This window comes from Limanda limanda, chromosome 15, assembly GCF_963576545.1.
Source record: "Limanda limanda chromosome 15, fLimLim1.1, whole genome shotgun sequence".
Lineage (NCBI taxonomy): Eukaryota > Metazoa > Chordata > Actinopteri > Pleuronectiformes > Pleuronectidae > Limanda > Limanda limanda.
Window position 1 is genome coordinate 22,066,458 of NC_083650.1, and position 13,379 is coordinate 22,079,836.

The 13,379-nt window shown below is 46.2% G+C and overlaps 1 protein-coding gene across 6 annotated transcripts in view; it reads right to left on the reverse strand.

Annotated features, from left to right (window-relative positions):
* bcl11aa (BCL11 transcription factor A a) overlaps positions 1–13,379 on the reverse strand; it is a 50,947-nt gene that overhangs the window by 36,413 nt on the left and 1,155 nt on the right. For 3 of the 6 annotated variants that reach the window (XM_061087516.1, XM_061087520.1, XM_061087518.1), the window contains exon 2: positions 9,943–10,398. In XM_061087516.1, the coding sequence (XP_060943499.1) occupies positions 9,943–10,398 (456 nt within the window). Of the gene's footprint in view, positions 1–9,942; positions 10,402–13,379 lie in introns of all 6 variants that reach the window. The other 3 variants (XM_061087517.1, XM_061087519.1, XM_061087515.1) reach the window with 3 other exon arrangements.

Here is a 13,379-nt window from a genome sequence, read left to right on the forward strand (position 1 = left end):
GATGGTCATTTATTATCGATGAAACAAATCAAATTAAAGAAACATGATTTGGCGAAGTAGAAATCTGCTTTTAATCTTATTAATCGTCTTGTCACCTCTGTAGGTTGTGCACATGCACGGTTGTGTACTGGGGAATCGTTGTGAGTACTGTGTGTGTTTTGTGTGTGCCTCTCTGGGGTCCAGACCTCAGGTTAGGAACTACTGTGCCAAAGAGTGCAGCATAAGAAATCACATTATCAGCAATGTCATAGACACACACTCATATAGGCACAGATACACACACACACACAAACACACACACACATAGTCTGAGAGCAGGAAAAGACAAAGAGACATTATGTGGTAAAGTGATTTTCAAATGTCACCTTTCACCAGCAAAGAGACAAATCCTTGTTTTAGGTTTTGCGACCCAGAAGGTTTTCTGAAGATGTTTATTGTTTTTTAACATTTCTGTTTAATCTGATTTCCTTGATTGACTGATTGTTGGTCTATTAAGAATCAGGAAATGGTGAAAAGGGTCATCAACCCCTTTTTTCAGATTGGTTTTGTCCAACTCAGAGTCCAAATCTCAGAGACACTGGATTTAATATCATAGAACTCTATAATATACAGGAATAATGTCTAATGTGAGATGTCTTCAGGGTTGTCTGGTCTGTTTGCAATGAGCTGTACGTTAAAAAAAAAACAACCCGTCCTGCCTGAGATCAGAGGAATTACATATGTTTATTCTGCTTTGAGGATGTGTTGGACTTAATTTGGCACAAAAGATGATTTTCATTTGCTGAGCAGAAGGATGCGAGGTGGTGGGAGGGAGAGAGAGACCCTCACCTCGCCAAAATAAAAGACTTCGACCCACTCGTACACGGTTTGTGCTCGACTTTACCAACACACACACACTTGCAGCGTGTGTGTGTCTACAGTTGTAGTAGTAGTTCAGCCAAACGGGAAACATGAAACCAGAGCAAGGAGCCAGGCCCCTCTACACATACTGGACACACACACACATGCGCGCACACACACACACACACACACACACACACACACACACACACACACACACACACACACACACACTGCCAGCTCAGACCTGGCACACTTAACCAGCGGATGTCCTGCATGCATCCACAATGCCAGCACACAATGCCAGCACACACACACACACACACACACACACACACACACACACACGCACACAAAACTAAAAATACAAACAAACATACATACACATACATACATATGACATGTATGTAGGCATGTTGTTATGGCAGGTGCATAAAAAGAGACTGATGAATGAACAGATATTGAGCCAATGGGATTTGAACATATGTGTGTGTGTGTGTGTGTGTGTGTGCGCGTGTGTGTGTGTGTGTGTCGAGCTAGTCTGTAATCCAATGGCCTATATAAATAAGCTTTGTAGAGTATAAACAGTTTTATGAACAGGCCTTCAACATAATAAGAGAGTTGAGTTACACGTGCACCCCATGAGCAGACCAGTGTGTGTGTGTGTGTGTGTGTGTGTGTGTGTGTGTGTGTGTGTGCGTGTGTGTGTGTGTGTGTGCGTGTGTCACGGGAATAAACACTCACACACACACAGCGAAACAGCGAGGGAGCCAAAAACAGCAGCTTTCCCTCTCACCACCGAGGAGTAAATGTAGCGTGGATGTCGAATCACTCGCATAAACACAAAGAGCCAGATCAATAAACACTCCTCCATCACCGAGCGCCGTACAGTAGTCGGCCTGACGTCACACACACACACACACACACCCTACACACTGCCGCCGCCGCCGCCGCCGCAAATAGTGCAAACAGGGAAATAACACATGGTCGTTTCTTTAACGTCTTATTGTTCTCCGCTGCTGTCATTGTGTGTCGGGGACGCTTTGCCGAGCGCCGCAGCCTGGGAGATCTTTTGTTTTTCTGCAGATCCGTCTCCGGCTCCGCTCGGCCGTCGCCGTGGCGTGTTTGTGCCGCACTTCCCAGGGACGAGCTGTCAATCAAAGCGTGTGGGCAGCGTGATGTCTTTCCCTGGGATCTCTTTTTTTTTTTTTTCCTTTTTTTTCGCCCCTTTGATGTTGTTGTTGTTGTCTGCTCATCCGTGGTGGAGGTGGTGATGGTGATTGCTGCCCAGGCCTTTGCTCGTCTTCTATTTATTTTCCGAAGTCTCCGTGCGTGCAAACCACCACCGCTGAGCAACCAGGGTGTTTGTCTGAGAGAGAAACTCGTCGGATTCTGTTTTAAAGGTTTGCATTTTTATCACTTTTATCGATATTAAATCATATTTTTGCCTCGATTGATATACTCGTCATTGCTAAACCGGATTAAATCACTAACATAATTACGTGAGGGTCATTTTCTCACTCCACACAGAGAGGCAGACAGTAAATAGGAGTAAAGGGAGGAACGTTTTCTCATGACCCGCTCCTGTTCTGTTCATCCAAGCCCACTGAGAATGTAAAAAGCATCACTTCGCTCGGTGTTACAATATGTCTCTCAAATGACCTCTTCTCCAGTACCTCTAAATCCTAAGCTACGTATATTAAGCATCTATCCGGACAATTGTTCTCTGTCTAATAGAGAAAGAAAAATGGTTGACCTGTGTCTTCTACATCTACAGGCCGGGCGCTCAATAGCTCTGACGTGGAGGAATGTTCGTTGAACCTCTCTGGGCCACTGGTTAAAAAACTTAACGTTGAGTTTGGCTCTGGAGAAGTTAACATATGTAGTTAGGAAGAAAGCTTCTCAATTTGACAGTATCTGGAGGATGTTTTTGGACTTTGTTAAGAATGGTGACATTGAAGAGGCATTGGAATCGTGAAGTGACTCATCTGGTGTGAGGAATGTGTGCTGTGCTATGTTCCTTGTTAGTGACTGTATTTTATTTTACATATTCCATTTTGTTTTAATTTAGTTTAAACAAATCAGTAGTTTCATTGTTATGTTTTGTATTTGAATTTATGTTGTTATCATATCTTAGCAATTTCTGTGACGTTTGTAATATTTATTTCCATTTATGCTGCCATATGTTCAGGTTGGGGAAGGGTCTTGTATATATGTAAATTGATGTAAATGTATAAAACTATATAAAACCAATAAATATATAAAAAAAGCATCACTTCCTGTGTCAGCAGCATCACTTCCTGTGTCACCAGGCTGGTTACACAGTGATAAAAGCATCTATTTTGTGACATTAATCCATATAAAATCATTTGCTAAATGATGAGTGTGATTCGCACGGGGAAAAAAACAAAACAATGTGGTGACAGAAATCATTTGCTGTTAACATCCAGCCACTCAAATAAGAGGGTGAGTCTATTGATCACCACAGGGAGAATATTTTTCTCCAGAAAAACAACTCCATACTTATGACTGCATCACACCAGGAAGTCAGATGACAGAGAAGTGAAGTCTATGTTTCTAACCGGACAGTCATGTGAGGCGGATGAGTTTCACACAGCAGACTGACGTGTGTTTCTCTGTGACCTCACCGAGTCGTTTTTGTGCCTAAATCGAACCAAACCGAGACAGTTCGGTAATCGTAACCTGGTGTCTGCTGCACCAGCCGCAGGTTCTCTCTGCTGGGTCGTATCCGAGGTCAGGGGTTAACTACCTACATGGTCATTTAGGCTGAAGGGAGTGTTTCCACAGGGAAACTCTCTTTCCTCTTTCTCTATCCCTCTGCACAGAAAGGTCAACAGTCTCATTAAAGGTCAACGGCTCTGACCCTCTCCATTGTCTTGCACAGAGGCACATCAGCAGTTCCCAGGTCAGCTCAGACTTATTCTAAGAGGATTCTCCGATAAAAGATCAGTTTACTCGTCTGTGTTCGTTCTACTACGCCTGACAAGAGAGTGGTGTACAGTCTTCTGTGGCTACGGAGGAGCTTTGTTAAGTCAGAGAAAATGAATTGAGAGGCTGCAGAGTTTGAAAGATGTGCGCGTTCACGGGACGAGGAGGATTAAAAGAATATATTAGCTGCATTATGGGAAATGTAGGCTGCATGGTTTGTGATCAGGAGCAAGAGACGGGATATATCGCTTTCTCCTGCTTTGATGTTTGACGATTCCTTTTGTCAGTCGGCCTCTCGTGGGCCAGCGTGACTTTATCAAAGTGCAATATTCAATTACTGAAGGAGGGAAGAACCAGGACGGACTACATTTCAATTTAGCTTTTCCAATACTGCTGCCCAAATACGAGGGTGTGAGTGTGTGTGTGTGTGTGTGTGTGTGTGTGTGTGTGTGTGCGGTGAGCATTACATCACAAACAGGATAAGGGATAAATCAACAGGCTCACAGGTCTGGACTTCCCCCAGCAGCACAAGTAAGAGAAAAGCAGGTTTGAACTCCCATAGGTGAAGTGTCCCACATTCTATTCTCAACCATACAAAACCACTTATTTTTTTTTAATACTATCCCCACATTTTGCCACAGTAATCAACAGTTTTGCCGATACGCAGCTCACAGAAGGGGTTTGTTTCTTTTTTCCTTTTTTTTTTTTTGGCGAGCGCAGAATATAAAACATTGGCCTTGGTGACAGATTATTAGCTTCTCCAGTCGTTCCTGCGGCCCCCGGCTGGATTCGTTACCCAGCCACTGATATTCCTCAACACAAAAGGGACGGTGTTTACATCCAGCAAAGCTCCGTCCAAAAACTCAAAATGCCAACGCAGTCAGATTGTCGGCGCGCTCCGGGAGAGAAACGCGAGAGTTCAAATGCTGCACTTGAGTCCACTGAATAAAAATCTTACACGTTGAGGGGGGGGAAAAAAAGGGAGACAGACAGAAAAAAAGGGAAGAGCAACAATAGATTAGTAATGGCAACCAGTGTGTGAAATCTCTTTGTAGGCCGGTCGGGATGTGCTACAGCATGAAAGCAACGCATACCAAACATACTGTAATTGACTCAGTATGAACCGGCTGTCCCGGATTTGCATTGACTGCTAATGTTGTGCAGTGGCAGAGGGAGAGAGAGAGAGAGAGAGAGAGAGAGGGAGGGAGGGAGGGAGGGAGGGAGGGAGGGAGGGAGGGAGAGAGAGAGAGAGAGAGAGAGAGAGAGAGAGAGAGAGAGAGAGAGAGAGAGAGAGAGAGAGAGAGAGAGAGAGAGAGAGAGAGAGAGAGAGAGAGAGAGAGAGAGAGAGAGAGAGAGAGAGAGAGACAGAGACAGAGACAGAGACAGAGACAGAGACAGAGACAGAGAGACAGACAGAGACAGAGACAGAGAGACAGACATGTGAGCCAAGAGAGAAAATGGAAAAAAAGAAGGAGATGAGGGAGAGAAGAGAGTCGTGAGAGAGAGAGAGAGAGAGACCGAGAGAGATCTGACACCGAGCCAGACAATAAACGGGCGTTCAAAATGCACTAATGTGTATTGAGGTGCGTGGCATTAGCCAATGATGATAAGCTAATTGCTAATCACTAGATCACAGACTAACGATGAGGCTCAAAGCCAGGACCACTCTTCAGTGGAATGACCCGACGAACGAGGGAGGAGGGGAAACCAGATATTTTTTAGGGACATAAAAAAAAAAGTGCGGCTGATAAAAAAAAAAGACTCTGGAGAAACGTCCGGATTTGTCATCGCACACGAGCATCGATAACATCTCTGGTAATGAGCTAATATCGGTGCGATAATATAGAGTTTATCGCAAATAACCGGTCAATAAGATGAATAATCGCGTGCACTGGCCGCATATCAATTTCAGCTCATTAACACACATATTATCGCTGATTTTTCCACAGAGGACGGGATTAAATTCTCGATGCTAATTATGAGAAATCAGGCGGCAAACTGGACAGCAGAGATCGCATGTGCTCTGGAAGTAATCCACCGAGAATTCATTCTAAATTTTCAATTTTCGAGCCAAGATTTTTTTCTCTTTTTTTTTTTTTAAATCACATCCACTTTTCAGTTTAAAAGGAAAAGAGGGAGAGGGAGATGGCCACTCACACACACACACACACACACACACACACACCCACACACACACACACACACACACGCACACACACACATGCAAACCTTCTCTCTCTTTTGAGACATACATTAGTGATGCTGTTTCTGAATGAGGGGCGCCTCGGGGATTATAATCAGAATTTTCATCTCAGTCAGGGATTAATAGAATAAATGGGCAAGAGAGAGAGTACTAACCGTGTGTGTGTGTGTGTGTCTGTGTGTGTGTCTGTGTGTGTGTGTGTGTGTGTGTGTGTGGGCGGGTATGCTTCCTTTTTGCATGGCTGATCGGCGTTTTGCCTGTACAGTGCTCTCTCTCAGGCACTCACACACACACACACACACACACACACACACACACACACACACACACACACACACACACACACACAGGTAATGTCTCGGCTCCCCCGATCGGAGCTGTTTGATATGTAAATAGCAGCGATCCGGCACAAGTCCAACGCTTTGTGTTCCTCTGAGCCTCACAGCAGCCGGAGCAGCTCTGCAGCCCCCTGACCATAAACGCTGATACACATTTCACAACAAACAGCCACACACACACACACACACACACACACACACACACACACACACACACAGCCATCCCATTACACAGGCAGATGCATGCAGGAAAAAAAAACAGGCGACATTTGTCGAGATGAAGGATAAGATGTCCGATTTCCTGCAACATGCATGAGCTGAAAAACACTCCCTGGGTTATTCAAAGAAGTCATGTGTGATTATTCGTATTATTGTTATCATAATTATTATCAGGATCAGTAAGTAAATCCCTCGAAAATTTAGGAGGAATTGAAAATTACGCGTTTGGGTGAGATATTTTTACCGATTGAAATCACTAGAGATTGAGCACTGACATTAAAACCTAACCCCAAAAGAAATAATGTTACTTTAAAACAGTGAGGACAATGTATTATAAACAGGTATATGTAATATCTATGGAGTAAAAAAAAAATAGAGGCATGAACTGATGATTTTTCTAAATATTCCATCCATTCTTTAAGTGCATCTCCCTGGCTGAGTGGCTGAGGCCTCACACACTGTGAGAAGAAGCTCCGACACACACACCATGCAAGGCATTTATAAATAAGAAACACACACACACACACACACACACACACTCTTCCCTCTGCTCCTTTTTTTGTCATTAGGAATGCTTCTGGACGGTTTTAATCGCAACTGAAATTCCAGCATTTTTTTTTTATGTCTTTTACATATTTACTTCACCGTGACAGTTTGGGGTCAATTAGGATGAAAGCTGGGGTCGATGCGGTGGAGGAGGAGGAGGAGGAGGAGGAGGAGGAGGAAGAGGAGGAGGAGGAGGAAAATACTGGCTTTAATTATCGGCTACCAGAATTAACATGTTGCGTAAATCCAGGAGGTGGAGGTGGTGTTTGTGCTGGTGTGAGTCCAGCGGCCGAGAGCAGATCCAGAGGCAGCTTCGCTCTCCAGGGGGCCGGGACGTGAATAAAAGGATGAATTCATCGCGCAGATGGACAGTTTAAGATCTGCTCTTTTTTTTCTCCTCAACGTCTCAAACAGCAAACATTTAATAACACTCGGCCTGTCGGCTGCTCAGCTTGACGTCAACGTCGGACGAAGATCTCTAACGCCGCGGCCCCGTTTCCTCCTCCTGTCTGAGAGTACAGCTGTTCCTACCAAGACGTTCCCACACACAACGCTATTGAAGCAGCCAGACGCCTGTATTTTGATGTAAATCGCTCTAATAACCCAGTTTAGCTGGTGAGTGTCTGAGTGTGAGAGAGTGTGTGTGTGTGAGTGTGTGTGTGTAGGGGTGTGGGTGTGTGTGCTGAAACACATAATCGCAGCAGAGAGAGAGAGAGAGAGAGAGAGAGACAAGCAGGTTTGACTTTTAAAAAAAGATGCACGCTCTCAAGTTGCATTAACTCCTTCCAGCTGACGCATACAGTGTCTCCCCAGAGAGAGACAAAGGTCAAAGGTCAAAAACATCTTTAATTGAGAACTCGTCTTTCCCTTCCTGTATAACTGTAGATTTTAAATAGTGGGAACTGAAATCTAAAAAAATTGTCGGCGGTGCTTCCTGCGGCTCTCTGTGCTTATTTCCACTTAGGCAGGAAATGCAAATAAATAAAAAAAAAAAAAAAAAAAAGACAAAATGGAAAAAACACAACTACAACATTTATGATTCCTGAGCTGCGTTCAACAAGCTAAGTGATAAATAGTGTGTTTTGCTCGTGTGTGTTTCTGCTGCTCTCCCCACCCCCCCCTCTCACTCTGTAACAGCTAATTTAGTACAGGCAGCCCGCCACTAAAAAACTACTGCTAATTAAAATTCACAAGGAAGAAAAAAAAAAAGGAATGGCACTGCAACAAATAATTAGTGGTGTTAAGACGCTTTAAATAAATGACTTTCCCTCCGTGAGCAGAACTCCAACTGGCTGTTTCTCCTCTCTCGCTCCTCTCGGAAAAGACTCTCGCGACGAAAAGAGAAGAGTTGGAATTAAAATCGTTGTATTTTTTTTTACCTATGAAATTTGGTTTTGAAGATAAAGTCCGAGAAGGAAAAAGAATGAGAGAGAGATTGAGAGAGATGGAGAGCTGGGCTGCATTTAGTTGGGTAAGATGTGGCAGTGGAAAGGGTTGGGGGGGGAGAAACCACACCGAGAGCGGGACACATCTGGTAGGGCCACATGAGAGAGAGACTCGCACACACACACACACACACACACACACATACACACACACACACACACACACACATTCTGCGCACCCAATCCCAGGAAGAGGCTACAGTTACTCCCCAGACTGAAACACACAGAAACACTCCTTCAACCAGTTCTAGTGATACCCCTGCATCTACACACACATGCTCACACACACACAAACACACACACACACACACACACACACACACACAAGCTCCATCTGAAACACTGACCAGTTGTACCACACAGTCAAGGTCACCCGTGTCTCTTTGCATGTGGGATTTGGTCACCATGGTCAAAAGGGCGAAAACTGGGAAAACTGGGAGAACACACACACAAACAATCTCTCCCAGGCACACATTCAAACACACACACAAAGACACACACCCTCACACACAATATCTGCGTTGAATTCATTGAATCGGGTCAAAGTTGGGTCCGTTATATATTTTCTTACATTCGCTCTCTCACTCACACGTACACACTCCCGTCTGCATGAGTCAGTACACAAAAAGACAATACAGACACACACACACACACACACACACACACACACACACACAGACACACAGAGACAGCCATCCTAAATCAAACCAGTGTGCGTGGTTTCGTGTCATCTCTGACAGAGAACCGAGGCGTACTCTCGTGGGTTTCCTCCCCACCTGTGACGTCCCCTTTGTTGTTGTTTGTCTGACTACACCGCCCCCCCCCCCCCCCCCCCACTCAAGCAAATCTCAGCCAATCACATGTCTTGCCATAACCAGGATTGGCATTCGTGTGTTCCACCGACAACATTCTCAGACGACTACGGCCCCCACAAGGCGCGGAGGAACACTCGTAGGCAACGTGTGTGCTCGACTGTGCAGACTGTGCACGTACACACACACAATGAATCAGGGATACAACAGCAAGGACCTGACATTGTGAAAACAAACACACACAACCACCACAACCGTCCAGCCATCCGGGGCAACACATACGACCACAATGACAAAGGTGCCGATAAGACGAGAGGAATCCGGACCCTGAACGCCTCTCCCCAGCTGCAGGAGAAGGTTGACCCCGGGACAAGTCACATTTCAGAAAACTGTTTGAGGGAAAGACTGAACTGCTTCTCTTTGTTCTGTCAGATTCTAATCTGGATTGACTCCACACAAGCAGATACACATCTCTGACAGCCCCGTGCTTCAGTAACGCTGCTGCTTCTTTGTGCAGCTGCTGTTGCAACACAAAAAAAAATCCAGCCAGAGGTGATCAGTGTTGGCAGGTGTGAGAGCAGCGTCATTACCTGGGAGGGGCTCCTGCTTGGGAAAAATCCCTCTGGGCAACAAGAAGCGGTCGTCGTCGTCGTCTGCCAGCGTGGCCTGGACGCCCACCTCCACGGGCCGGCGGCTGCGGCTGCGCAGGGGGTTCATGGCGGGGGAGGGGGTGAGGGCCAGGCCGGGGGAGGGCGAGGGGGGCTTGTCCAGCCCGCGGCCCACCGGCAGGCAGGGCGGCCCGTGGCATCGCTTCCTCTTGTGCTCGATGAAGAGCAGGATGTCCGCCAGGGGGAAGGTGGCCTGGCACTGGCCGCAGGTCAGCAGGTCCTGCTCCGGGGACGGGTGGGCGTCGTGACCCGGGCGGGCGAGCCGGCCCACGGCGCCCGGGTGGTGGCGCCCGTTGAGGCTGCCGCTCTCCTCCGACAGCTCCGAGCAGCGCTCCGACAGCTCCTCCGGCGAGAGCACGGCCGCGGAGAGGGGCTCGGCTGCTGGAGAGGCAGAAGGGGGGGGGGGGGACCGGCGGAGAGGGAGAAGAAGACGGGAGGGCGAGAGAGAAAAAAGAGAGATTTTAAACAAGGGTAAATGAGAAGGTGACACTTAACTCTAAGCAGAAGAGAAAAAACAACACGTTTATAATTTTTCTATTTCTCTTCTGTAATTTAAGCCGATTGATGAAAGTATCTGTGGGAACGGAGGAGAAGGACGAGTCTGGTTCTGTCTCTCAGAGGAGGAGAAGGAAGAGGCTAAATGAAAGCCTGCCATGTAGTACCCACAACAAGGGGGGGGGAGAGAATGTGCCTTGTAATGATAGAAATGCATGTAATGCAGGGGAAATGATTACAACGCAAACAGCACTGGAAACACACATCAGAAGAATAAATGGTGGGAAATAATATCCTGAATAGCTGCAGAGCTCAAATCAGATTCATCAAAGATAACAACTTCATCCCCAATGAAAGAGGGAAAGCTGGAAAATGAGGGTTCCACACCAGCGTTCACCCAAACACTAACGCTAAGGACGAGTTTCACTTCCCCGACCTTGTTTGCACAGGGTCGGATCCTGTAATCAGCCGAAGGGAAACTGTCACAAACACGTCCAACACATGTGGAAAGGGGGGATGAAGGGAGAGAACGCAGGCGGAACAGAGAGAGAGCGAGTGTCAGGGGGAAGAGAAGAGACACTCTGACACGGGGCCCGACTTATAGTTCTTGGATACTTGTACAGCGGGAAATCGGCCCCCAAAATGAGCTGTTCAGCCCGATTCCTCACCCCTCCGAGGCCGGATTAACTCCTGACTAGTTTCTCAAGGAGCCTTTTGTCCGGCTCAGCGGAGGAAGAGGAGTGTGAACGGAGCGGGCCGGCGAATTAGACGAGTGAAACGGGAGAACATAATTCACTGTCCCTCTTTTTAAAGTAAAAATCTTCCAGTCCAAGGTGAAGAGTGTGACTCTGCGCGCCAGCCGCCTGATGCATGTTGACCTTCTTTACTCAGCAGCCAATTTCACATTTTTAATGGACTTAAAACCACTGAGAATCAAAAAATAGATTTTAATTTTCACCGTCTGGGTGATTGGTACAGATTTTTGTCTGATAAAAGGGGATGGGGTTTTTCCGGTGCATGCATGTGTAACCGAGTGTGTGTGTGTGTGTGTGTGGGGGGGGGAAATGTGCGAGTGTGTGTGTGTCAGCGTGTGAGAGAGAGAGAGAGAGAGAGAGGAGAGAGAAACAAGAGAAAGAAAGGGGGAGAGAGCGTCTGAATTTTGGACGACATCCCCTGAAGGAAATATCACTTGAACGCTGCAATCCTGCACGACATCTGTGCACAAACTGGGACATGGAGATAACATGATAAATTCCTGGCTTGCACCAACTCCACCACCACCACCACCCCCCCCCCATCTCCCCTTCCTCCTCCCGTACCCCCCTCCACTCTGATTTAACTTCAAATCAGCACAACGCCACAAATTCTCAAAATAAAACAAGAAGAAATAATTCAAGAGAGCCGGGTGAGCAGATATCCAGGGTTTGATAAAAACGTTTTGCTGCTAAATATGGTTTTTAAAAAAAAAATATACACAAAGCAGCTTTTCCTGCACAGAGTTCAAATGAAAAGTGGAACACGTGTAAATCTCTTATTTGTGTCTATTTTTTAAAGCAGTGCAGCTAAATGGAATAACGACGGATTGTGTGTCTACACTCTATTCACACGTCAACACTCGAGATACTAATCCCGTTTCCTGAAGGAGAGAGAATAAAAGCAAAAAGGTGTAAATCTCCTCTCAATTAGAAATCATTCGATCAAACAGTTTGTTAAATGTTCCACCTGACGATGGACACTCTAAAAAAAAATACACAACTGAAAAAACTTGGCAGCTGCACTCAAACAGAAATCTGTAATTTATATCCATTGTGTCAAAAATTGGAAATCACCCATAATATAAATTATTGTGGAGGAGGAAATGTTAACACTGGAAAACACTAATGAGCACTGCTGAATTTGACTTCTTATATTCATGCATATCATGGAGATGTAAAAAAGATGTGAAATTATGTCGTGAAAATGTAGAATTGAAAATGAAAAATAGAAAATGAAATTATGGGACGATAAACAAGAAGACACGAGGAAATAACCAGGGCTGGATGTTTGCTGGAGAGAGAGAGAGAGAGAGAGAGAGAGAGAGAGAGAGAGAGAGAGAGAGAGAGAGAGAGAGAGAGATAGAGAGAGGCCGGAAATCTGAGCTCCACTGGTCACAAAATGCGAATCTATATGCAAAATGAAAATGTGTGTGTGGGGCGTGTGGTTGTGTTACGCGTGTGTCTGTGTGTGTGTGAGTGTGTGTGAGTGTGTGTGTGTGTGCGCGTATACGGTGTAAGGTTTAATGGGAGGGAGGGGAGGGAGTGGGGGGGTGAAAGGCGAGGTCTGCAGGAATATTACAGGGAAGCTGCATGTTGTTGAGATGTGAGAAGAAAAGTGGATTTTAAGAGTAATTAAAGAGGAATTGTAAATTCGGCGATGGGGTCCTGACTCCCCCGCCTCCCCCCTGACTCCCCCTCTCTCCCTTTATTCGGGGGAGATCGCCAGAGAGAGTAGCAGATAGGGGGGGGGGGGGTTGCGGTGAAACTGATCAGGTTCAAGTTCAGCGCTGGGTTTCCTGATCGCGCTCTGCCTCCTAGCGACGGCTTGTGGCCACTGTGACTGAGCTGTCACCCAGCCGCTGCCACACACACACACACACACACACACACACGAAGTCACACACACACACACACAAACTCACTCTCTTTCCAAAGCAAACACACGCGACAGCTAGTCAACACATATCGAGAAACATGATCAAGCGACGGTGCGTAATCATGCCCAAATATGTTCTTGGTTTGTGTGTTTGTGGAGCCGCTCGCAGACCCACGCTCCGGAGAGAGAGAGAGAGAGAGAGAGACGCACGGCACGGACACACGGAGAGAAAC